The sequence below is a fragment of the Xyrauchen texanus genome, chromosome 7 (genome assembly GCF_025860055.1).
Source record: "Xyrauchen texanus isolate HMW12.3.18 chromosome 7, RBS_HiC_50CHRs, whole genome shotgun sequence".
In the NCBI taxonomy this organism is placed as follows: Eukaryota; Metazoa; Chordata; class Actinopteri; order Cypriniformes; family Catostomidae; genus Xyrauchen; species Xyrauchen texanus.
This window is the reverse complement of record NC_068282.1, coordinates 30,497,297-30,520,816: the sequence shown is the minus strand read 5'-3', so window position 1 is coordinate 30,520,816 and position 23,520 is coordinate 30,497,297. Positions and strand designations below refer to the sequence as shown.

Here is a 23,520-nt window from a genome sequence, read left to right as displayed (position 1 = left end):
GCTATTTGCACCTACATTCCTTAAGATCTGTGAGCAAGGGAACAGGCATGTACAGTTTTAGTAGGTTTAAGCAGCTTAATGATGAGCTAACTCCGGCATACCTAGCTAAAACCTTCTCTGCTGAGCACAGCCACTCTGAGTCACAGAGGAGTCTGTACCAGGCAAACACCTGCTAATGAGCAGGAAAATTGGGACAGTCTGTGAGACCAAACAAAATAGCAAAGACAGCCCTCTAGATTTTTCCCTCTAGATTTTGACAGGACTACAGTTGACGAGTTGAGTGGTACGGATTGCAATAGAATGGCATATCTCAGCAACACTAACTGTTTGGCCCAATGGTGGAAAATAACCTACAGAGGGACAAACAAACAAAGAGTATCTGAATGTAATTTCTTGACTACCATGGACCTTCACAGTCATGCTTATACCAACTATAGAGCTGTGGTAGAGGCTTGTTTTTCTACTGGTTTTGGATTTCAGGTAGCATCCAGTCCTAACACAGGCCAAGAGATCAGTAGGCTGAGCTCAAGGACTACTTTAAGATGATAGAGGCAAGTTTCATTATTTGATGTGGGGTAAGAGGGTAAAGAGTGGGGTAAGAGGGTAAAGAATCAAGGTAAATTCTGCAGCAAACCTGTGGTTGTACTGAGGCCATTGTCACAAGGACTCCCAATGCTGTTGTCTGGTGAGGTGCTGCCAGAGTTGGAGGGGGTATTCTGGACATGTTGGGCATTGCTGGTGCTGTCAGTGGATGATTCCGGAGGCACATCTTTCCCTGACGTTGTGCTTTTTTGGACTTTTCCTGCTTTAGTCTGGCCACCCACAAGATCCGCAGGGGAAGACTTTGGCCGTGCTCCAGGGTTGGGCTTCCTGTCCAGCACTACCTTCCCTGTGGACGATCCACGGGCACCTAAAGTGGTGGAATTCTCTCTCTGAGTGCCTGAACCACCAGTGCCATTCAACACTGGTTTAACAGGGGATGCAGTCTTGGTTTTAGCGGGTATATGAGTTAACTTAACTTTATCATTCTTGCTTTGAAGTGAGACGTTTTTACTAGCTGTTGTTTTTCCACCAGGAGCCGTGTGAGCTGTTGGCCCCAGAGCATCAGACTTCATGGTGCCTGATGCTGCAGCTACAAGTCTTGCAGGGGAAGCACGTGGACCCTGTGATACCTTAATGGGACGGTGAGTAGGACTATCACATGGAGATGAAAAGCCTGAGAGGCATTTTGCAGGCTTCTGTAAGAGGAGTAAGAAAAGAGAGAAAGAAAACTATAATGTCTTTGCTCATTGTTTATCAAATCAAATCATCATAGACATGCAACTCCATGTCAAAGTAAAATAACATTACCTTTGGATTAAAGATGCAGTATGTAAGATTCAAAAACCCTTGTTATTAATGACACCTGTGGCCCTTAAGTGAACAGCAGCCAGCTACCCGTTGCTCGTGCACACACTCCATAGGGACGTGATCGAGTATCAGCCACAACAATTACGTAACGTACAAATTGACTGAACGTGATTCACTGGCATCATGCTGACAGATGAGGTAGCATAATTAAAATGACACTGTTATGATTGTTTAACTACAAACTTTTAGACTAAACTAAAACTACTTATCCGCTAACATAGCATACTGATACACACATAGAGCTACATACTACTGAACTATAACAGACAGTTTACAGTTGCACTGCACTGCTATGTTGCTTTGTATGTCATATGTTGTACTACCATCAAGAAACCAGTGTATTTGCTTAAATGTATCCTGTATACCTGACATTTAGTAAAAAGAGAAGATAATTTAAATTATTTGAAAGTTACGAAGCAAGGTAACTTGCAATTCGCCAGCGTTAGCAGGCGAAATGCAAGCATCAAAGTTGAATGGGGACTGGGAAGTTGAATCAAGCATCACTGGTAGATGGGAGCAGAAGACTCAGGTGGTGCTCTGGCGAAAAAAAAATATATATATATATATATATACACATGTAAAGCTAACAACAGCTGGATGGAAGAATTTAATTTCATATCTCGAAGCCATATCGACAATGCCCACGCATTTTGCAATGTGTCTCACTGATTTTAATATCGGACACGAAGGGATAAATGACGTTACTCAGCACATTGAATCACAACAGCACAATTTGTATTTAGCCTGCCTTTGCCATCCAGCAGTGGACTCCTGGATTTTGGTGCCCAAATGTTGTCAGGTATGTGCCCTGCCGATGTTCACTCTAGTTTTCGCTCCACCACGTTCCTGCTTAGCCATATGGGATTCAGTAAATACATTTTTTCAGTTTTTGTAGTGTGTTGTGCTGGGAACCGGACGTTTGCTGGATTCCATCTCTAAGATACAGTTACCTAGTGTTGCAGTTTGTTGTCGCTGTTGAACAGCGGAAGAGAAGCTATTACTAAGGCAAGGCTCAGTGAAGCGCACATAAACGTCACATCCTTTAGATTTTCCAGGCAAAACCTGCCTGCTCCCTTCACATGAAAATCAGTCTACAGGCTTTAATAGGCAACCTTAGAAGTCTGGAAGGGGCTAATTTTTTAATTTGTGCTAAAAGCTGTTCTCACATTGGCAAAAAGGCAAATATTACATGAAAATTGTTACAAACTGCACCTTTAAGTCAAACCCCCCCCCCCCCCATTGGTAGCCACAAGCATTAAGAGATATGATGAAGAAGCTTAAACATCAATATGCATATGTCATTGTGTCTATTAAATGACAGTTGTATAGCTTATATTATTCTATCACCTTTAGGTGACAGGGCTCTTGCAAACTACTATGCAAAGCAATTCTCTACTAAAATTTCTGAATGAAAAAAGAATAATTCTCATTCCCATTAAAAAGAACCTTTCATAATCAACTAAGCTTTAAGTTAAACCAGAGATCAGCCGTAAATGTAAGTTTTTAGGATGATTTCCCAACGAGACAGCTGCAGCACACATTCTCTGAATCGACCTAAAGGTTGCTGTGGCGAGACAGTATTGACATGACAATGAGCTATTATATTCATTACAGCCAATGTAGACAATCAGTTTGTCTTTCAGTAAAAGTAAATCTTACAAAAGCAGACCTTACAGAGGATGTATAATTCCAGAATAAATACATTTTACAGAATAAATAAATAAAAAAAAAAACAAAAACAAAACCAGAATAAGTGATTACCTGAGAGCTAGTGAGCACAGGTTTTTTTCCAAGTCTTTTGCAGTCACCTTTATCAAGAGCAGCTGAGAGGATTGGCAGAGGGAGGAAGAGAAAACACAGAATTTTAAATTACAGACATCTTTAGTTAATTAGAACATCCTCTCCAGCGTAATAACAATTTCCCAAACATTTCCTCAATCAAGCACACGAATGTCACAACACCAATCAGTGAAAATAGCAGTGTAGCATTGCAGAGTGCCACTGATTTCTTGCTTCAGATCTGGATGTGTGTGTACATCCCTAATATCATCATCATCAAAAAATAAATAAATCTATGCTTCCTTCCCAGTGCTGCAATGGAGCGCCACTTTCAAGAACACTGCTGTCAACCAGTTCCTCTGAAGGAATGCAGCTTGAGTGTTTGTGTTATTGCATGTAGAATTCTTTGCAAACACATTTGAAGGCATTTATGTAAGTGTGTCAAGCATTGCAGTATGTGGGGGGAATCTTGAGAAAGCAGAATGTAATCATGATCTTAACAATCATAGCAATGCATTATTTATGTTCTAGCATATATTTCTTTGTGTATCCACATGTAAAACAGGACAACACAAGGTCAATTTGAATACAGTCTCTAATCAGAACCAGAACAATAAAGAAGGGTTGGACCAATTCCCCAACCCCTTCTAGAAATAATGAATGTGTTGTGTGTGGAGTATTCTAGCCGTCAATGGTAAAGCCGTCATCAAAGCATCACAGTCATATTACAATGGGATGGACTGATGGACTGACAAGTGTCATCATCAGAAGCTGGAGATTATTCAAAAGGCAATGCCTCACAACATCTGGCTACACACCAATCATGGAAAGAGAGCTCTTCATCCCCCCCCCCACCACACACAAACACCAGCACATTCTGAATGCTGCTTGGCTTTGAAACCGCAGCTTCCACAGAAAGCTGTTAATTTCTTTGAACATATTTTTCACTCCTAGTCTTCCAATTCCATCTATACCTTTCTTCAATCACCTGTTCTTTAAACTTAATTTTCATCATTAATGGCTCTCCTTGTCTTTTTTTTACTGCTAAATCCTTACCTTGTCTCTCTCTCCTCACCTGCAAGTATTTTCTCCCGATATCTGGGTTGTAGCGTGTCCCATCCTTGTGTGTGTCGCACTGCAAAGAAGGACTGAAGCAGGAAGGTCCAGAGCCTCTTGCGCAACAAACACAGCTCACGCCTGAATGGCTACCGGAGGAACAGAATGAGTGAAAGAGAGAGCATGAGCGAGCAAGTTAGTCAGAGAGACAGAGAGAGAGAGAGAGAGAGAGAGAGAGAGAAAGAGAAGGAGGGTGGGTGGATACAACAGCAGGAGCACAGGAGCGAATCTGCAGCTGCTTCAAAGGCTTGTTGTCCTGGCAACCGATCGCCGTTGCCTCCCTCTATCCTTAACAGGATCCTCTCCAATTAAATGGATGATGTCAACAGTTGAGGCTTGGATTTCCGCCTTCTGCACTGAATGTTCATTAAAACCCTTTTCATATTATTATTCTGCCACGGTCTTTCCATTTGTGATTCATTTCTCCCTCTGTCCCACCCTCCCATCCTCTTTAACGGACACAGAACCAGATTACACATGACCACACCCATGACTCTTAGTCTTACTCTGCCTAATCCATCTTGCCATTTCCCCTGAAATGTGAATCAACTCAAAATGAGAGAGAAAAACTGATGTGCAGAGAAAAATAAAATCAGAAGAAAAAACAGAGGAATTATCAGCTGGTAAGGTGAAGTTGTTTACAATGATCTCTACTACTTCGAAGTGTCAATTTACTGTAATCCGGCCCAGGCCTGGCCTCAACAGACCTTTGCTGCAGGCACACAGCTCACTGCAGCTCAGAGAGAGGCATGGGAATTTGTGCACCCAGAATTGAAATTAGAGTGCAACATTTTTTCACCACAATTAATTCAGCTTGAACCTCTTAGCATACAGACTCAAATATAAGTCACTCCAATTTACTTTTATTTATAAAATGATTGCCATACAAACAAAAGCGATGATATCATTATAAAAATGTATACTGAATTGTGAATAGTCTTCTTTCTTGCATTTATTAGCATACTGAATTGTGATTGGTCTTTCCATTTTCTCTATTTAATAATGTAGCTGCAGTTACATTGCAATGGTGTCATGTGTTAATTCTCTGACTTACCTACACTTTTCTTTTGCAGTCTTGCATGCACTATTACTGTATTTCCTTCAGGAAATGCAAATTTCGTTACTAAAAAACAGATTGAACATTTGCAAATCCAATGAAGATAAATAAGTTATACATTTATTTAAAAAGATTAATTCTATATTAACCTGTGTGTTTTTACCAATTTAGCATTCATCTGACACTTTTTGTCATTTTGTCAATGAAATTCTGTATAATAATTATAATGTATTTTAACATAGATTGCTCAATCCCTGACTAATTAAGTGAAGGTTTTCAGTGTTTTGTTTCTTTGTTTACCTCCACTTCGTCTTGATTGGCTTTGTCATCAGACAGATTGTCTACATCTGTTGGGTCACCACTCAGCTGATCCATGGTAGTAAAGAGGTCACAGCAGTTTTCCACGGTTATGCACTCTCGCACGGCTCCACACACCTTCCTCAGTAGAGTGGGGTCACGTGTGAACTCCTCTCTCTAAAAACAATCCACATCTGACTATCAAAGCTGATTTTATATCTAAATACATCTCTGAACATTAATAACTCTATTTGCGAGTTCGTACCCTTCTGAGGTTGTGGAAGGCAGTGGTATGTGTGACCTGGGGCAGGTGTGTGACAATCATCTGCAGACACTCTTCTTGCAGTTCACTGGCCAGACAGACCACCTGCTTTGCCCATTTCACCTCCGGGAGGCTGCCAATCAGCTGCTCGCTGCCACACAGCACAGATACCACACTCTGCACCGTCTGAAACACAACAGACACCATCACACACTCTCCACCACTAATAATTTCGTCCATAACAAAACACAAAACATAATCTACATCAATGTTTCCTACAGAATTTGATTTTATTTGAATTCAAATGTAATTTAAAATACAATGTATTTCAATAACAATCATCATTTGTGGATGTATATTTTTAAATGACACACTGTCATAAAAACATCAAGTCATTAAGTGAGTCTGATGTAATTTCAGTAAACACTGATGGATATTTCATCAGACTGATTCAAACGGATAACTCTTTAGTTTTTGGGCCTGCTACACTGGTCGTACTGTACAATTTGTTTTTGTGAACATTGATGCATAAAACACAGCTGTACACCATCTAGAACACAACAACCATCATCACAAACACACGCACTGTCATTCACACAGAGTCAATCATCCCTCCTTCCTCTGACTCACACTGGCCGCACTGTTAGAGACTGCACATTTCCTAGTGTAATTCAATATACTTCACATCAAGGCTGGAAATCAAGAGGGGGAAAACCCGATGTTATACAACTGCACTTGGCAGACTGCAGCTGCTCAAGGTCTGGCTGTGTGCGAGTGTGTCTGAAAAAATTTTGGGCACTGCCAGAATATGGCTAAAGATAGAAAAAGTTGTTTGTGGCTATAACACACAAATACATTCTCAATCAAGGCCTCTAACTGCACTGTAGTCAAAAGGATTCTCAAATGTGAGACCACAGATCATCTTAATGTAATTATGTAGGCTGAAGTCAGAAACAGAAGAAAAGTGAGAAAAGAGGGTGTTGTTGCCTGTGGATAAATGTGTGATTGTACAGTCCAAAACTGTTCCCAAAAGAGAGCAAAATCTGCTTTAGTTATGTCCTTAACTGAAAATCAATTCATAAATAAGGCAAATACTCCTTTTCTTATTTTTCTATTCTAAAAAATAAATTATTCGGGGGTAGGGTTAGGATGTGGGTTAAGGTTAGTCTATAGAAATGATAATAAGCTTTACATAAAAACAATAGAAGTAATGGTATGTTCCCATTTACAGTAGATAGCCAAGTAAACACATGTGTTACACACCATGTTTTTGGTGACAGTTTTGAGGCACTCTCTCTGTAGTTCTGGAGGGAGCAGGGCAAAATTCCTTTCTGACCAGCACTTCACAAAATGCTCAGCAACCCACCTATGAATTGAAACAAAACACACACACATCCATGAGTGCAAGCAATTATCACTCAAGAAATTTGATCACTGTCATGGAGACAAAATTCTCTAAGGTGGTTACAAGAGTGGGGGATGTCGAGAAACGGAACGATTATCTTGAGCAGGGGTGCACAATACGTCGATCGCGATCTACCGGTCGATCGCAAAAGGTAGTGTGGGTAGATCGCATGGCATTAAAAAAAATAGTCGTCAGCCTATCATCCATCCTTGCTATAAAATTTGTCACTTGATTGACATACAGGGCAGCCAGTCATCGCCACGCATGCAATGGTGCCAAGTGCTGCAAAACTCTAGCAAGCTTGCGAGTTGCCCAGTTAGCCTCCAATTTATTTCTTTTGAACTTGAGAAAGGGTTTAAAAATGAGTAAAGAAGCTGGACCAAGTAAGAAGCCTAAAACTTACCATTTCCATACGGAGTGGGAGGAGGACTTTTTTTTCACCATGTCATTTTCAAAGTGCGTTTGCCTCATCTGCCAGTCTTCCATCACTATACCTAAGAAAGGGAATGTGGAGCGCCATTTTCGGACACTTCATAAAAACTACGACACCGACTTTCCTCCAAAAAGCGAGCTGAGAAGGAGAAAGGTGAAAGAACTAAAATCCCAGTTGTCCGGACAGCAGTCATTTTTCTCACAGTGAACTACAAAAGCGAAGGCAGCCACTGAAGCGTCATTCCGGGTGAGTCACCTCATTGTCAAGAACAAGAAGTCATTCCGAGATGGAGAGATGGTAAAAGAAGTGTTTGTTGAAGCAGCTGACTCGCTGTTCCGAGACTTTAAAAACAAATCAGAAATACTGTTTTCGATCAAAGCTCTCCAGCTATCAAGAACTACAATTTCGCGGCGCAGTGAAGTCATGGCCGAGGATTTGACCCAGCAACTTTGGAAGGACATCTCAGATTGCGAGAGTTTCTCACTGCAGCTGTCTACAGACGTGAGTGACTCAGCCCAGATGTGCATTTTTATTCGGATGGCGTTTACCGATATGACTGCGAAAGAGGAGCTGTTAACTGTACTGCCCATGAGAGAACATACACGAGGAGAAGACATATTTCAGTCTTGCAAAAACTTTATCGAGAAAACCCAGCTCCCATTGTTCAAATTGGTGTCTATCACCACAGACGGAGCTCCCGCCATGGTTGGTCGCTTGAATGGATTTATTGCCAAGTGCAGGGAGAATGATGATTTTCCGGACTTCCTCAATTACCACTACATAATACACCAACAAGCGTTATGCTCAAAAATGCTAAACATGAAAGAGATAATGGATGTGGCAACGAAGATCGCCTGTTCTATTCACGCCAGATCTCTTCAAAGACGGCTATTCCGTGCGCATCTGGAGAAGGCTGACTGCGACCACTCTGACTTGTTATTACACACTGACGTGAGGTGGCTTAGTCGAGGTAAATTCCTGCAACGATTTCGAGAGCTCTCGTGTCAGAGCTAGAGACGCAAGGGAAGTCATGTGTGCAGCTTGACAGTGCACGCTACATAGAGCAGATTGACATTTGTCTGTCAGAGTTTGACAAACGCTTTCAAGACTTTGCTTTAATCGAGCCAATCGCTACATTCATGTGCCATTCATGTGCCATCCATTTCGGGAAGATGCTGAAGTTGTTTCACTCGCATCAAAAATTGCAACACTGTTTCACCTGAACTCTTCTGGAGTGGAGGATGAGATTTTGACACTACAAGCCGACATTGAGCTGAAGTCAGTTCAGTTCTGGAACTTACTCACAGAGGAAAAGTACCCCAACATGAGGAAATGTGCCACCTCCTTGACTGCATTATTCGGCTCCACTTATTTATGTGAGTCAGCTTTTTCACACACGAAGATCATTAAGTCCACATACCGTTCCACCATGACTGATGATCATTTGGAAGTTTGCTTGAGGCTGGCTATCAGCAACTACTGTCCAGACTATGCATCCCTGACTGATTCCATTCACTGCAAGTCATCAGAGTAAGGTAGGCTAATGACAAAATATTTACACAGTTGTATTGTGCAATATGGGTTCATGCAGTTATTCAAGGTTCACAGCATACGTTGTACACATAAAAAATTGTCAATGTATTTATAAATAAATATATGTCTTGCATTTTTATAGTAGGTAGATCACATCGAGTAAGTCATTAGATAAGTAGCTTGCATGCTGAAAAAGTGTGTGCACCCCTGATCTAGAGTCATCGGAAAGGGAATTATCTACTAATCCAAGGTGGATTTGGAGCGTGTCTGGGAGAAGTTGGAGGACATGGAAAACCATAGCCGAATCACTTAGGGAGCAGAGGGACAGGATACGGTCAAATTCTTGGGTGGGCTCTTTCCGAATCTGCTTGACATAGCAGGCAATAAGATGGGAATTGAGCGAGCTAACAGGGTTCCAGCTCGTTGATCTACAGAGGGAGACAGGACCCGATCAATTCTGGCCAAATTTCTGAGATCATCCTATAAAGACATTGTGTTACACGAGGGGAGGAGTAAAGGAATGCTTTCTTGGAAAAACCACAGCATTTTCAAGTTCATGCAAACAATTTTTTCTTATGTGTCAAAATGTCAAATGTTAATATGAGTGGATTGTCTCTCTCCACGTGGAATGTGAATGGGTTGGGTTATTTCTCTTCTTAAGCATAAGAAACGCATCTTTCCCCGCAAAAAGCTGAAATATTTGTGCAGATGGGGTGGACATGTTTTCTTTAGTGCTGGCTTGAGTAATGGTGCGTTCACATACAACAAAAATAAAAAAAATAAAAAAAAAAAAAAAAATAATCGCCTCGCGCAAGTTTGACCGCTAGATTATAAATGTGTGTTTAAACTTGCATTTGTGCACATAACGCGAATCCACGAGTATTCCCCCTTCTCTTCCGGAAAAGGACAGGAGGGGGGCTTCTACGACTCATAGTAAAGTTCAACCAATAGCTGGATTCAAGTAGACGTGCATATTTTCAGAACTTACCTTTCAGACCTTAACTTTCAGAAATTCAGGGGCAAGTGTTATTTTGGCTAATATTTACGCACCTAACGTCAATGATCAGGGCTTTTTTTAAAGATCCTGAAGGGATGTTGCAAGCCGCTGGCACCACTCATGATATACAGTCAGGTCCATAAATATTGGGACATCGACACAATTCTAATCTTTTTGGCTCTGTACACCACCACAATGGATTTGAAATGAAACGAACAAGATCTGCTTTAACTGCAGAATTTCAGATTTCAGCTTTAATTTGAGGGTATTTACATCCAAATCAGGTGAACGGTGTGTATATGTGCCTCCCACTTTTTAATATTGCCTTAAATAATCATACATATATTTATATAATTTGAAAGCCCTAGTTCTTCTCTTCAAAATGGCATATAGAGTTCAGGTGTGTGATGTTATATGAACATAATATGAATTTGGATACAAATACCATATTCTGGCACAGAATGGAATTTTCTGAATTTTGGGCTCAGGCTGGAAAGGGTTAAGTTACTTTGTAGACACCCAGTAGAGGTGGTGCAAATTAATGGATTAATTTCAGATTATTTTACTCTGGATAGGGGCACCTAGCAGGGTTGCCCTCTTTCTCCATTATTGTTCTGTCTTGCCCTCAAAAAATTAGCAGCAGCAATAAGAAAGTAGGATGATTTTCCAGGGGTGGTGATGGGAGGTGTGGCGCACAAGCTTTTGCTTTATGCAGACGTTATTTTATTATTTGTCTCAGACCCTACTAGATTTATGCCTTGCCTCCACAGAATTAAGATACAGGAGTTAATTTGTCCAAATCCGAAGCTTTGGCTCTGACAGTGTACTTACTGCCAGGTAATATCTTTTCAGCCAGGCACCTTCCAGTGGCCCAAACAGGGCATATTTGGGTATTTTATTCCCAGCAAATTTGTGTGATTTAGTTAGAGTTCATTTGGACCCTTTAATAAAAAGGTTCGAGCAACGTGGGCTTCATTACATTTATCTATGATTGGGAAGGTTAATTTTATTAAAATTAATTGTATTCCAAAATTCATCTAACTGCTACAATCTCTCCCTATAGATATCCCCCTCTCTTATTTCAAGCAATTTGATAGCATAGTGAAGTCTGTCATTTGGAATGGTAAACATCCCAGATTACATTTCAGTAAGTTGGATAGGCCGATTGACAAAGGTGGGCTAGGCCTACCCAAGATTTTGTTTTATTATTATTATGCATTCAGTCTCAGACATTTGGCTAATTGGCGATTCCACGTGATAGAGCCCCTCCCTAGTTTTGTATTGAACAGGAATTTATTGCCCCTATTTTGCCATTTCAAAGCCTTTCTATCAAACTAACCGGAATAGTTAAATTACACCCAGTTATCTCGCATTTGCATGCGGTATGGGCAAAAGTTTCCAGAGTGTTTAATTTGGTTATTTATTTAAATGTAGCTTCGAGCATATGACTAAACCCAAAGTTATGTCTTAAGTCCCCTTTCTGCTGGACAGAGTGGATAGTGAGGGGGGTTAATATGCTCAGTGACCTATAGGGGAGTGGAGAGTTGAGATCCTTTGAAAATTTGGTTCAACACTTTGGGATTCCCAGGTCTAAATTCTTTAGGTATTTACAGCTGCGCCACCTGCTTTGCACTATTTTTGGGAGTAGCGTACACCCCCCTAAAGCGGCAGATACTCTGGAAGTGAGTATCAAATCAAGTATCAAATCAAGATTTTACATTACAATCTAGAGGGCTCATAGAATCATAGGCTTGGTCTGAAAGACACACCCACCTGCTGGTGATGCCAATCAGAAGATGGGGACACAACTCATGCTTTTTGGTGGTGTGTTAAGATCTAAGAATTCTGGTTAAGGGTTCAGAGTTTTATTTGTGACATATTGTGCACTCACACATTTTGCCCCAGACTTGCCCAGTATTTTAGGCGATGGGGCGGTCATTGGTATAGGGGATAAATACATAAGAAATTGGGTCCTAGCCAGTGTAATGATTGGTAGACAGATCATTCTGAGGAGATGGAATTTGACTGGTTTGCCCTCAATTCGGGAGTGGTGCAAGGAGATGGGCGGGGTGGCAGCATTTGAGGAGAAGTAATATAGAATGCTGGGCAACCGGAGGGTGTTTGACATGAAGTGGGGCAGCTGACCTAAATAATAATAATGAGGGTTAAAAGTTGATGCTGTGCATTTATGCTTTGCTTTTCTGTTTCATGTGTTGGAATCAATAAAATGTGTTAATTGGAAAGAAACACATAAGGACATACTTAGAAGAAGGTCCAGGCTGCTCTTTCCCATACAACAAGTGATTCAGACAGTGATTTATACTATAAAATCTATCTTCCGTGCGCTGCCCTCATGGTGACCCGTAGCAGGTGTGAGTTTGTGCTTGCATGTGTAACCGTTTTTACAAAAACGTATTGTTGCTGTATTAAATGTGAGTGTTTAAGGAGGAGTGAAACATTTTTAATGTTCATGTACAAGATCTTGCAAGATTGAGTTATTTTATTGGACTATTTTGGCTATTCTCATCAACAAATATGTGTGCCATCAGCAGTATGCCCAAACAAAGAGACTCCAGTACTCTCGTGAGTTCCTACTGTGATTGCAATGGAGTTATCCAGCACTGGATATTAACATGGATAGTTGGATACTGCTTTGAGCTCCTGCTGATGAACAGATATCGAATCGGGACATGGACAAACTAAAAGGAAAAGTCAAAGTCAATGCAGAATAAACTGCGCAAGGAGACGTGGGAGTGTGCGCAAGAGTTAAAAAAACTAAACAAGCGAATAAATAAAAAAAATAAAAAAATAAAATCACTTCCATTGATAATCCTTGCAAATATACGGTCACTGAGAAATAGGGTTGACGAATTGTAGACTAATGTCAAACATCTATGTGATTATAAGAATGCCTGCCTGGTTGCAAATCCTTAGAGATTTGGCTTACTTTGCAGGACCTCGACTCTTCTCTGGATATCGGTGGTTTCAGTACCCCCATTCGCTTGGATCGGGACAGGGAGGTAACAGGGAAAAATCAAGGTGGGGGAGAGTGCTTGTGCAATATATAAAACACAGATGGTGTACAAACATCACTGTGCGAGAAAGACTATGTCTTCCAAACATTGAACTGCTTTTACCTCCCACGTGAATTTCCTAAAATATTCATTATGGTAGTATACATTCACAACAATGCAAACTGAAGCCCTGGCTCTGATATTATTGGAGGCAGTGTTAAAGACTTGTACAGAACAGTTGTGTGGAATATTTCAATATTTCTTCACAGTCTCTTATGCTACAAAGAGTTCCTCAGATATGGAAAAACTCCATAGCTGTCCCTGTTGCAATCATTAGTACTACAAAGGTCCTTAAGGATTTTAGGCCAGTGTCACTTACTTCATTAGTTATTAAATGTTTTGAAAAGTTAGTAAAAACTTTTAAACTTGACCTAAACATTATTGGTTGGATTTTGGACTTTATAACAAAGAGAACACCATGTGTAAGGGTAAATGGTGTACTTTCTAAATAGATATATTGTTCGACTGGTACACCCCAGGGCTGTTGTTTATCCCCCCTTTTATGTATTATGTATGCAAATGATGGTCAAAGCCATCATGAGAACAGATATATTATTAAATATGCTGATGACACGGTGATAATGAGCCTTCTTCAGGGGAAGGATCAAGATCATGGACACGTAGTTGATGGTTTTGTAGCCTATCTTTCCTTTCTTAAATGTGGTCAAAACAAAGGATATGGTGATTCTCTGACTGAGGTTGAAGTTTAAGAGATTGGACTTGTAGACAATTCTAAATATCTAGGAACTTTGACAACAAATTGTGTTTCGGTTCTAATGTTGATGTTGTCTGCAAAAAAGTTCAACAGCGACTGTTTTTTCTTTAGGAAATTGAAGGATAATTATTTAAAGATAATTTTGTGAAAATCCAAATAACTTTTTTTTTTTTACTGAATCTGTTTTAAAATTTGTATGGTTGCATGGTATGGAAACCTCACCTTGTCCAACTAAAACAGACTGAGTAGCCTCGTAAAAGTGGCATGCAAACTTAGACTCAGGCCCAGTTAGCCAAATTTCTTTTTATAAAAAAAGAAAGGAAAAAAAAAAAAGAAACTTAACATGCCTAAATATTTGTATGAACATAAAAGGATTCAACAACGAAGACATAAACTGAACAAGTTTCACAGACATGTGACAAACAGAAATGGAATAATGGGTCCCTGAACAAAGGTAACAGTCAGTATCTAGTGTGGCCACCAGCTGCATTAAGTAAATTTCTTCGACAATAAACGCTAGTCTGCGAGTGTGCCCATTAGGCGACGTTGTTGCCGGTGATGTCTAGTAAAGACATGCCTTACAACAAGCCTACAAGCCCTCAGTCCAGCATCTCTCCGCCTATTGCGGACAGTCTGATCACTGCTGGAATGATTGTGCATTCCTGGTGTAACTCAGGCAGTTGTTGTTGCCATCCTGTACCTGTCCCGAAGGTGTGATATTCAGATGTACCGATCCTGTGCAGGTGTCGTTACACGTGGTCTGCCACAGCGAGGATGATCAGCTGTCCTTCCTATCTCCTTGTAGTGCTGTCTTAAGCGTCTCGCAGTACGTATATTGCAATTTATTGCCCTGGTCACATATGTAGTCCTCGTGCTTCCATGCAGCATGCCTAAGGCACCTTCATGCAGATGAGCAGGGACCCTGGGCATCTTTCAGAGTCAGTAGAAAGGTCTCTTTAGTGTCCTACGTTTTTATAACTGTGACCTTAATTGCCTACTGTCTGTAAGCTGTTAGTGTCTTAATGACCATTCCACAGGTACATGTTCATTCATTATGGTTCATTGAACAAGCATGGAAAACATTGTTTAAAACCTTTACAATAAAGATCTGTTAAGCTATTTGGATTTTCACAAAATTATCTTTAAAATACAGTGTCCTGAAAAAGGGACATTTCTTTTTTTGCGGAGTGAATATGGGTAAGAACAAAGCTAATTCCATCCCTTGCATACAGAGTTAAAGGTACTGCCATCAGGCCATCAATTCAGAGTACCAGGGGTCAGGTCCAAGAGAATTAAGGCCTATTTTGTGCCATTGAAATCGATTTAAATTGTGTATTTATGCATTTTGCACTTTATGGACGGTGTCTCCTTTTAAGAGATCTTGTATGTATTGTGTCTAATGTATTACTGTATTGTCTTTTGTCACTTTTGCTGCAAAAATAATTACGTCTAGAGGGCCAAAAAGTTGAAGATGAAAATTTAAATAATAAAAAAAAAAGAACAGAGAAGTACCATATAAGGCAAGAATTTCTGTGAATAACGAGATACATTTTGCTCTATTTGTCACACAAACTATTTTATGACTTATTAAGTTTTGCAATATAGTAATTTGGACTGCTTTCTTGTTGTTTTGTGTGTGTGTGTGTTTTAGCTTTACAGTATAAATCTACTTCTACTTTTGTAGAAGTAGCCTGGAAATTCTGCTAAATATCTCTTTAGGTGTAAAAAAAAAAGATTCAGGTTTCAAACAATATAAGGGTAAGTTAATGATTTTCATTTATAACTGTTCCATTGATCTACAGTATGTTACTAAACCTAGGGGCTGCCGCTTCAGATGGAACTGGACTGGCCTCAAAAAATCAGATCATTGAAGCTGTTCTGAAAACCTCTCTTTCTGATGTATGACTCCCGCAGCAGAAGCAGCAGCTCCAAAACATCAGAGATACAACGCACGCACGCACGCACGCACGCACGCACGCACGCACGCACGCACTCTTTCTGTCTCCAAAGTCATTGTAAAATCCTGACCTACATTTACAGCTTTCTGAGCTTGTTAACTGCAGTGCACGGAGAGTGAAGGGGTTCAAATGAAAGAGTAATTAAGTAATGGTATTATTAAAAGTTCAAAGATTAGATTTTCTTGGTGTCCATTTTGCAGAGGACAGATGCATGTTAATATAATTTAGAAAATGTTGCCACTGTGTACAACTACTCATTAGATTTTAGCCATTTAATTACCAAAACACATCTTACAACCACATACTTCAATCAAAATATATTTTTCATTCACAATCAATGCCAGTTGGTATAACTACCAATAAGAGCAAGATATGGACAATGTCCAGAAAATGGTCCCTGGTTATTTTAGTCCGACCTTTATGCAATGGATTTCAGCACAGATTGTTTTGTGAATCAGTTGCAGTTTAATGCAGGTTTTACATAGATGCTTTTGTTTAAGGATGTGACAGTTAAAAAGTATATTGCACTTGACAGCAAACTCAATTAAACCTTTAAGCTCAGATTGGCCTGCTGGTGAGGTGAAAGTCATCCAAATATGGGCAGAGAGGATCTTTCACTTTAATTACACTTGGCCACCAGGGTATGGCGCCATGTGCAAGACACAGATTCAATGCTGGCTCAAATGACACAGAATGGAACTGAATGAGATCTTGTTACTCATGAATGCATGCTTTGCAGAGAGAACATACCTTTAGTCATTGTTGTATTTGCATGTGTAATTATTTATTAGTTTGGCTTAAGTTTTTGGTGTGATTTTTCAGCAGTTTCTTCAGAGCTGAGGGTGACAATTTATGATAATCTATATCATAAAAAAATAGAAAGGTTTTATTTAAACTTATACCAAACAATTGGGCATCTTTGTTTTTGTTATTTTGTAGAGTTATAGGGGCCTTTAATTTTGGGCATGCCACTGAAACAGGAAATCTATAAAAACAACTTCAGAACTGTAAGGGTTACAAGTGCAGAAACATGCTGTTTCTCATTTTACATGAAGAGGCCGCTTACAAAGTGTTTTAATTCAAGTCTTGTTGTCTAAACTAACTCTTTCTAGGAGGTACACGTTCGACTCGTATGCACATCCTACTACAGAAAATGATTGTGTGGAGCAGTGCATGCTTGTTCATTACGTGCAACGCATGTCTCCGGGCGTTATAAACACAGGAGCGGATTTTACTGTATGGAGAATGGAGACTTTACCCGCAAGTGGTGAGCCAGTTGAGGAAGAGATATGGGCAAGCTGCCGTATCTCTTTGCATCACCCGAAAAACTCTCTTACTGTCATCTGAACCGGTGTCAAACATCAAACCACACAAGAGAGACTCAGCATGTGAGCAGCCAGTGAAGACAGTAAAAAAAAAATCCATTCCAATACAGCTATATTTGAAATGCAATTCAAAGAAAATGAACAAACTCCACACTACATTTCAGGGTTAGCACATAACATACACCCAACACATTTCATCTGAATATATTAAACTGTTCACTCAAGCAGCACAATACAATATTAAACAGTCATGACATAAGAAATATTCTTGAATAAAATTGTTTACTTACGGATTTGCTGTTCAATAGTGTTTTAACTAGGGTTGTCACGGTGTACATTTTTACTCGTTGCAAGGAACAACACCAGAGTGAAATATTATGCCGGGCAAAGGGGGGGAAACATTATGAATGGAATTTCAATAACAATACAATAGCCTAATGAATAGAATAGCCTTAAATAAAGAATAGTTGCCAGATGAAGAGTTTGTATCTCATGATAAATGAACCTAAATAATGCATTGAAAGCCAGATGTTCTTTACCAACGTATCAAATTACACAGGCAGCGAAGTACGCCCACTGACAGAAGACATTTAATTGCAGGTAGCAAATATAATGTACATGGTGGGTAACTGTAAGACGTCTCGGATTGAGAATGACACAAGAAATGCTGTTAGACACACAGACACGCATTTGAAGAAACTTTATGACATTTTTGAGAACAGAAAAGCAGTCTATGCGCATATCTGACACGCTGTTTGTTCAGAGGCACGCAGTCTCGTGGAACATGTGTATGTAAAGAGTTCTCACTCTTTCTTTGTTTCAGTCTTCTGAAAATGTTTTGCAAGAATAGTATCGTCTATGAGAATGCTGCAAATGACCTCAGACCATCTCAGCTCAGGAGGTGCTTGGAGTTTAGTTTGCTTTATTTCCACTGAGCAGTTCATTGTGAGAGCAACTGCAGGGTCACTTTATATATAGCCTATACATCTGTGATTAAATCATAAAATAATACAAAAACACATTGAAAAAGAAGTTATGAATTTGCCCAGACAGTGAGATACCAAACCGGTAGAGAATGCGCGAATTAAGTAGGTTCATTACCAAAGAGATGTTGCCCCTCACAACTGTTAAAACACTTCTTTCAAAAAGTTTAACACCACACATTTTAAATTGCACTTAAATGTTTTTCAGTTTCATTTGAATACAAAGTTTGAAATCAAGCTGCCTTGCATTATTGTGTAGGCTTAACCCTAAACCTGCTTAACGACAATTACCCCATAGTACCACATAGCATCCAACCCAAGGTAATACCAGTGTTAGTCAGTTTGAACGTGAACACCGCACCGGTGTGAAAATTATAATATCATGGCAAGTCTAGTTTAAACTGCCCCATCCTTCAATAACAGTTCCTTTGCAAAGCTTAAATCATACTCTGACTGTAATACAATCTACAATGTTTGGTTTGCCAAAGCAGAGACATTGGTCTTCACATGTCACATATTTTGTATTTGTTTACACACAGGACTGCATGTGTTTTACCCATCCAGTGGCAGCAGCAGAATGAGGCAGGTTTTTAAAAGTTGTGCTTGTATGCTCTTAAAACGTGGCCTACTTCACCGGAGTTGTGTGAAGAGGCACCAATACGATCAAAGACATCCATGTTTATGGTTTACAATTAAAAATAGCACAGATGGGTGCAAAAACGGTCCAAGACTCCTTCAAAACAGCACAACAGCATGACAGCGCAGCTGAAAAGCACAATTGGGGTTTAGAGTTATAACTTATCATAGTGTCTTTTAAAAGTGGCGTGAGATGTATGATAACTGTCAAAGCCATTGGTTTAGTGCAGGGGTGCCCAATACGTCGATCGCAAAGGCAATGCTGGTAGCTCGCACAAAATTTAAATGTACTTTCGTTACATTTTAATAAAAATAAATATAATGTCTTTCCTTCTTTTAGTTTCTGTCTGACTTGCACTTGACGAGTAAATATTGACCAGGCGATGTTTTGTTTATTCAGTTGCCATAACAACTAGGTTTGAGCATACTCGCCTTCCAAGGACTTCTGAGAACAGAGCACGAAATTGCGATACTACTGCCCGGATTAGGCAAAACTGAATGGAATCAGACAAACAAAACCTCGCCTGGTCAATATTTACTCATCATCAGAATAAGGTAAATGCCCTGGCTATTGTAATCTATTGTGCTGTAGGTGTTTTGGGTTTAGTTTTAAAACTGAATGATATCAACATTGAACATTATTACATATTTTTTTATTAATTGGAAGATGAATTCCATTTAGGGATACATGCAGTAGTCCCAACAAGCATTTTCTTATTTTAAATGAAACTGTGTTTTTTTTAGTTGGTAGATCTTATTGAGTTGGTAATTTAAAAGTAGATCATCACACATAAAAGTGTGGGCACCCCTGGTTTAGTGCATGTTTATGTACAAAAATATTTAAATCCAGACAGGCACATAAAGGTGTCCTGAGCAAGTCAATTTTAGATGAATCTCCCATGACAGGTCCATTTCCTCTTCCCCTGTGTTACTGACTGAGCACTTGTGGGCGGGGCAAAGGTTGCAATGATGGAAAATGATGCGTTGCATATGAAGATTTATTTGGGCCTTGTGACATCACAAGTTCCACGAATTCCAGATGAGTTTGCTTTTATAATACAATGACCTCTTATATGTCAAAAGATCAAGGAAATGTTTATTCCTCATGCCATGACCCCTTTAAAGTATTCCATAAGGCTCCAGTGGTTAAATCTATATCTTCAGAAGCGATATGATGTGTGGGTGAGAAACTGGTCAATATTTAAGTACTTTTTTACTACCAATCTCCACATTCACTTTCACATTCTTCAGATTAAATTTTTAGTGATTCACATTCTTTGTGCAAACCGCAACCTACTGCAATTTATGGCAAAAACAGACTTAAATATTGATCTGTTCTTCTGAAGATATATATTTAACCACTGAAGACCTATGGATTACTTTTAAACTGCTTTTATATGCATTTTGGAGCATCAAGGGTATCAAGAATAAAATAAATTGTCAGTGGACTAGAAATACCACAGTCTGATATGACCCCTTATATCTGAAGAACTGTCTGCAAATGGACAAAAGCATAACCACTAGAGAAAAAAAAAATGTGTTGCTTGGTATAAAGTAAACAATATAGTCTTACAACAGTAGAGGGGGGGATATCTATAGTACAATCAGAGAAGAATGGAGAGTTTAACTAATTTTAAAAGACTATTGAATGTACTGTATAAGTATCCACAGAAGGGCTGAAAATACCTCACCTCACACAAGAGTGGTAGAGATCATGCAGGCCTATTGAGTGGGTAATGGCAAGGCACTCCAGTATGGATCTCTGAACTCCATCAACAGACTGCAGAAAATGAGAAGAGTAACATTATTCAAACCACATCTCACACAGTTTAGGTTTCAACAGCCTGAAACCTGCCATTATGAGTTGGAACCACTGATCTATATATCAGTGGTTGGAACTATAACATACATTTGTTTTCCCACACAGAGCTTGTGTGTTTGATTGCGTCATCTACAACTGAAATCATTTTTAATAAAAAAAAATGTAGCACTGGAACAGCTCCCAGAAAGCTACAATTAGAAGCAATGTAGAGCTTTCAAAACTGGGGAAATCACTTGGCCTCTCAAACGAACCAAAATAAACAGATAAAAGGTGCAACAACTCTGCATCCGAATATGCATACCTCCCTACTATATAGTATATTAAAAGCAGTATGTCAATGGAGTAAGGTGTCTGAATCCTCAGTATTCATAACATGTGTGAGAAAAACCCAGATGACCAACTAAATCTGGAGAGATTCTGAAGTGCACATCCAATGGACACATTCCTAATGGTAGACATTAGATTCCAAAAGCTGAATTAAAATCTGGGAGACCCATGAGTCACAAAGCTCTTTTCTAAGATAAATACCAAGAAAGTTTTTCCTTGTGGTTAAATTGTATTTGTTAAACAAAACCAAAGTATAATATTTTTGCAGAAGTTGTTACTACGTCATATATTCGGGTCATGGGAAAAAGCCCACGTTCCCGGATGAAGTCTGGGAATGAATGAATGAATGAATGAATGAATGAATGAATGAATGAATGAATGAATGAATGAATGAATGAATGAATGAATGAATGAATAAATGAATAAATAAATGAATAAATAAATGAATAAATAAATAAATAAATAAATAAATAAATAAATAAATAAATAAATGAATGAATGAATGAATGAATGAATGAATGAATGAATGAATGAATGAATGAATGAATAAATAAATATATATATATATATATATATATATATATACACACACAGTTGAAGTTAGAAGTTTACATACACCTTAGCCACATACATTTAAACTCAGTTTTTCACAATTCCTGACATTTAATCGTAGAAAACATTCCCTGTCTTAGGTCAGTTAGGATCACTACAGAATAAAATGGCTTGATCGGAGGATATGACAGGTGTTTCCATCTCATATGAGGTTATATAATTAAAAAATGCTTATTAAAAGTGCTATTGATTTATTTAGGTCCAATAAAAATGTTATGCCACAAATTATGTATCTTTAATCAAGTTTTATAAAACCAGAAAAGAGTCAAAAAGGTTTAAAGGAGGAAAGAGGGAGAATGCATTCCTCTCGCAGCTCTGTGCAGGATGAAATTGCTGGCGGAAATGTCACACACTGGACTACTCTCAAAGCAGTCTGGGAAGGTAGGAGTGAGAACGAGAAAACCCTCTGAAGCACAAACAAGACAGCTCTGCATCAATAGAGAAAGGCTGTCACACACACAACACTGTCTGACTTACTCTGCTTTGCACTGATGCTTCTGAATCAGACAGCCTATATTCTTGACAATCTATGCCTGCATGAGCAGAGTGTCTGTAAACAAAGGATGAGTCTGCTGTAGGATTTCTAAAAGGCTGAATTACACTACCTGACTTGAACACAAATTTTAGCTCGTCTGCACTTGTCGGTAGATTTTGGCCCAGATGGAGCTGACAGATTTGACAAAAAATTGTGTAGCATATGATGGGTACAGACTCAGATTTCTCACCCTCAGACTATGATTCCATCTATTCAAAGGATATCAAACATGTTTAAAATTTCAGAGCCAACTATTGAAGAAATCTTGTAGTGTATGATTCTCCATGACTAAAATATGAAGTGAGCAGCCAATGGAAATCAGGATGCAGGCAATGGATATGGCGATCAAGCATTCAAAGACCCCTTGTCACGTGGTATTAAGATGCATTTCGGGTGATCTGATCACATGTGGTCAGCCCTAAATACAGGTCTAAAGAGGGTCTAAAACATTTTGTGATCGGATCACGAACATCACATCAGACTGTGGTCAAAAACGCATGTGACCATATCACATTTGAGGTGTAAATGCTAATCCGTCCAGTATACACCGGCAGCAGTGAAGCATCGCCTCTCACCTGTCAATCAACCACTGCACTAAAATAAGAGTTTAAACTATGACAGATATGAGCAGCTTTAAAAAGAAAAATAACCGTCCGATAAAAATATTTAAAAATGCGAACACATATACAGTTATGAGAGCTTCACAGATCTACTTTAGTGTATTTCACATCAAAACAGATGAGAAGCACAAACAACTGAAGCTACTATAATACAGGTAATCCAATAAAATAATAAATAATTCTGCTAAGCTTGTGCTTCGATTAAATTTCAAACAGCATCTGGGAGAAACAGTGCACCATTTTTTTCCTTTTCTGACTTTGTTGTGCTTTAATATCTTGCAGTAACACACTGACAGAGTGATTGATGTATGTTGTCATGAAACAGAGACCCTCCCATCCAAATCCGATAGTAAGTGGTCACAGGAGATGCATTTAAATGACCAGGTGTAAACAGTGTCAAAATGGAGCTACCGGTCACTTTTAAAAGACACACACCTCCAACTCCTGTTGCAGCCTCTAGAGGCCACACTTGCCGAATCTTCCCACCCAAGAGCACAAACAAATCTTCTTGGCCCGATTCTTTCATTTTGCGCTCGGAACACAAAGTAGCAACAACAACGGCAGAGCCCTCCATCCATTTTTGTTGACCTCGGTTTGACTTGACAGTTGGGTGGTGTGTGATAC

The 23,520-nt window shown here is 39.3% G+C and overlaps 1 protein-coding gene across 1 annotated transcript in view; it reads right to left on the bottom strand.

Moving 5' to 3' along the window:
• Window positions 1-23,520, bottom strand: part of btbd8 (BTB domain containing 8) — a 47,975-nt gene that overhangs the window by 5,548 nt on the left and 18,907 nt on the right. Inside the window, exons 9-15 of the mRNA XM_052130744.1 lie at window positions 20,672-20,760; window positions 7,185-7,287; window positions 5,925-6,107; window positions 5,663-5,836; window positions 4,265-4,394; window positions 3,172-3,233; window positions 635-1,238 (exon numbers count right to left, since the gene is read on the bottom strand). Coding sequence (XP_051986704.1) covers window positions 635-1,238; window positions 3,172-3,233; window positions 4,265-4,394; window positions 5,663-5,836; window positions 5,925-6,107; window positions 7,185-7,287; window positions 20,672-20,760 — 1,345 coding nt within the window. The remainder of the gene's footprint in view (window positions 1-634; window positions 1,239-3,171; window positions 3,234-4,264; window positions 4,395-5,662; window positions 5,837-5,924; window positions 6,108-7,184; window positions 7,288-20,671; window positions 20,761-23,520) is intronic.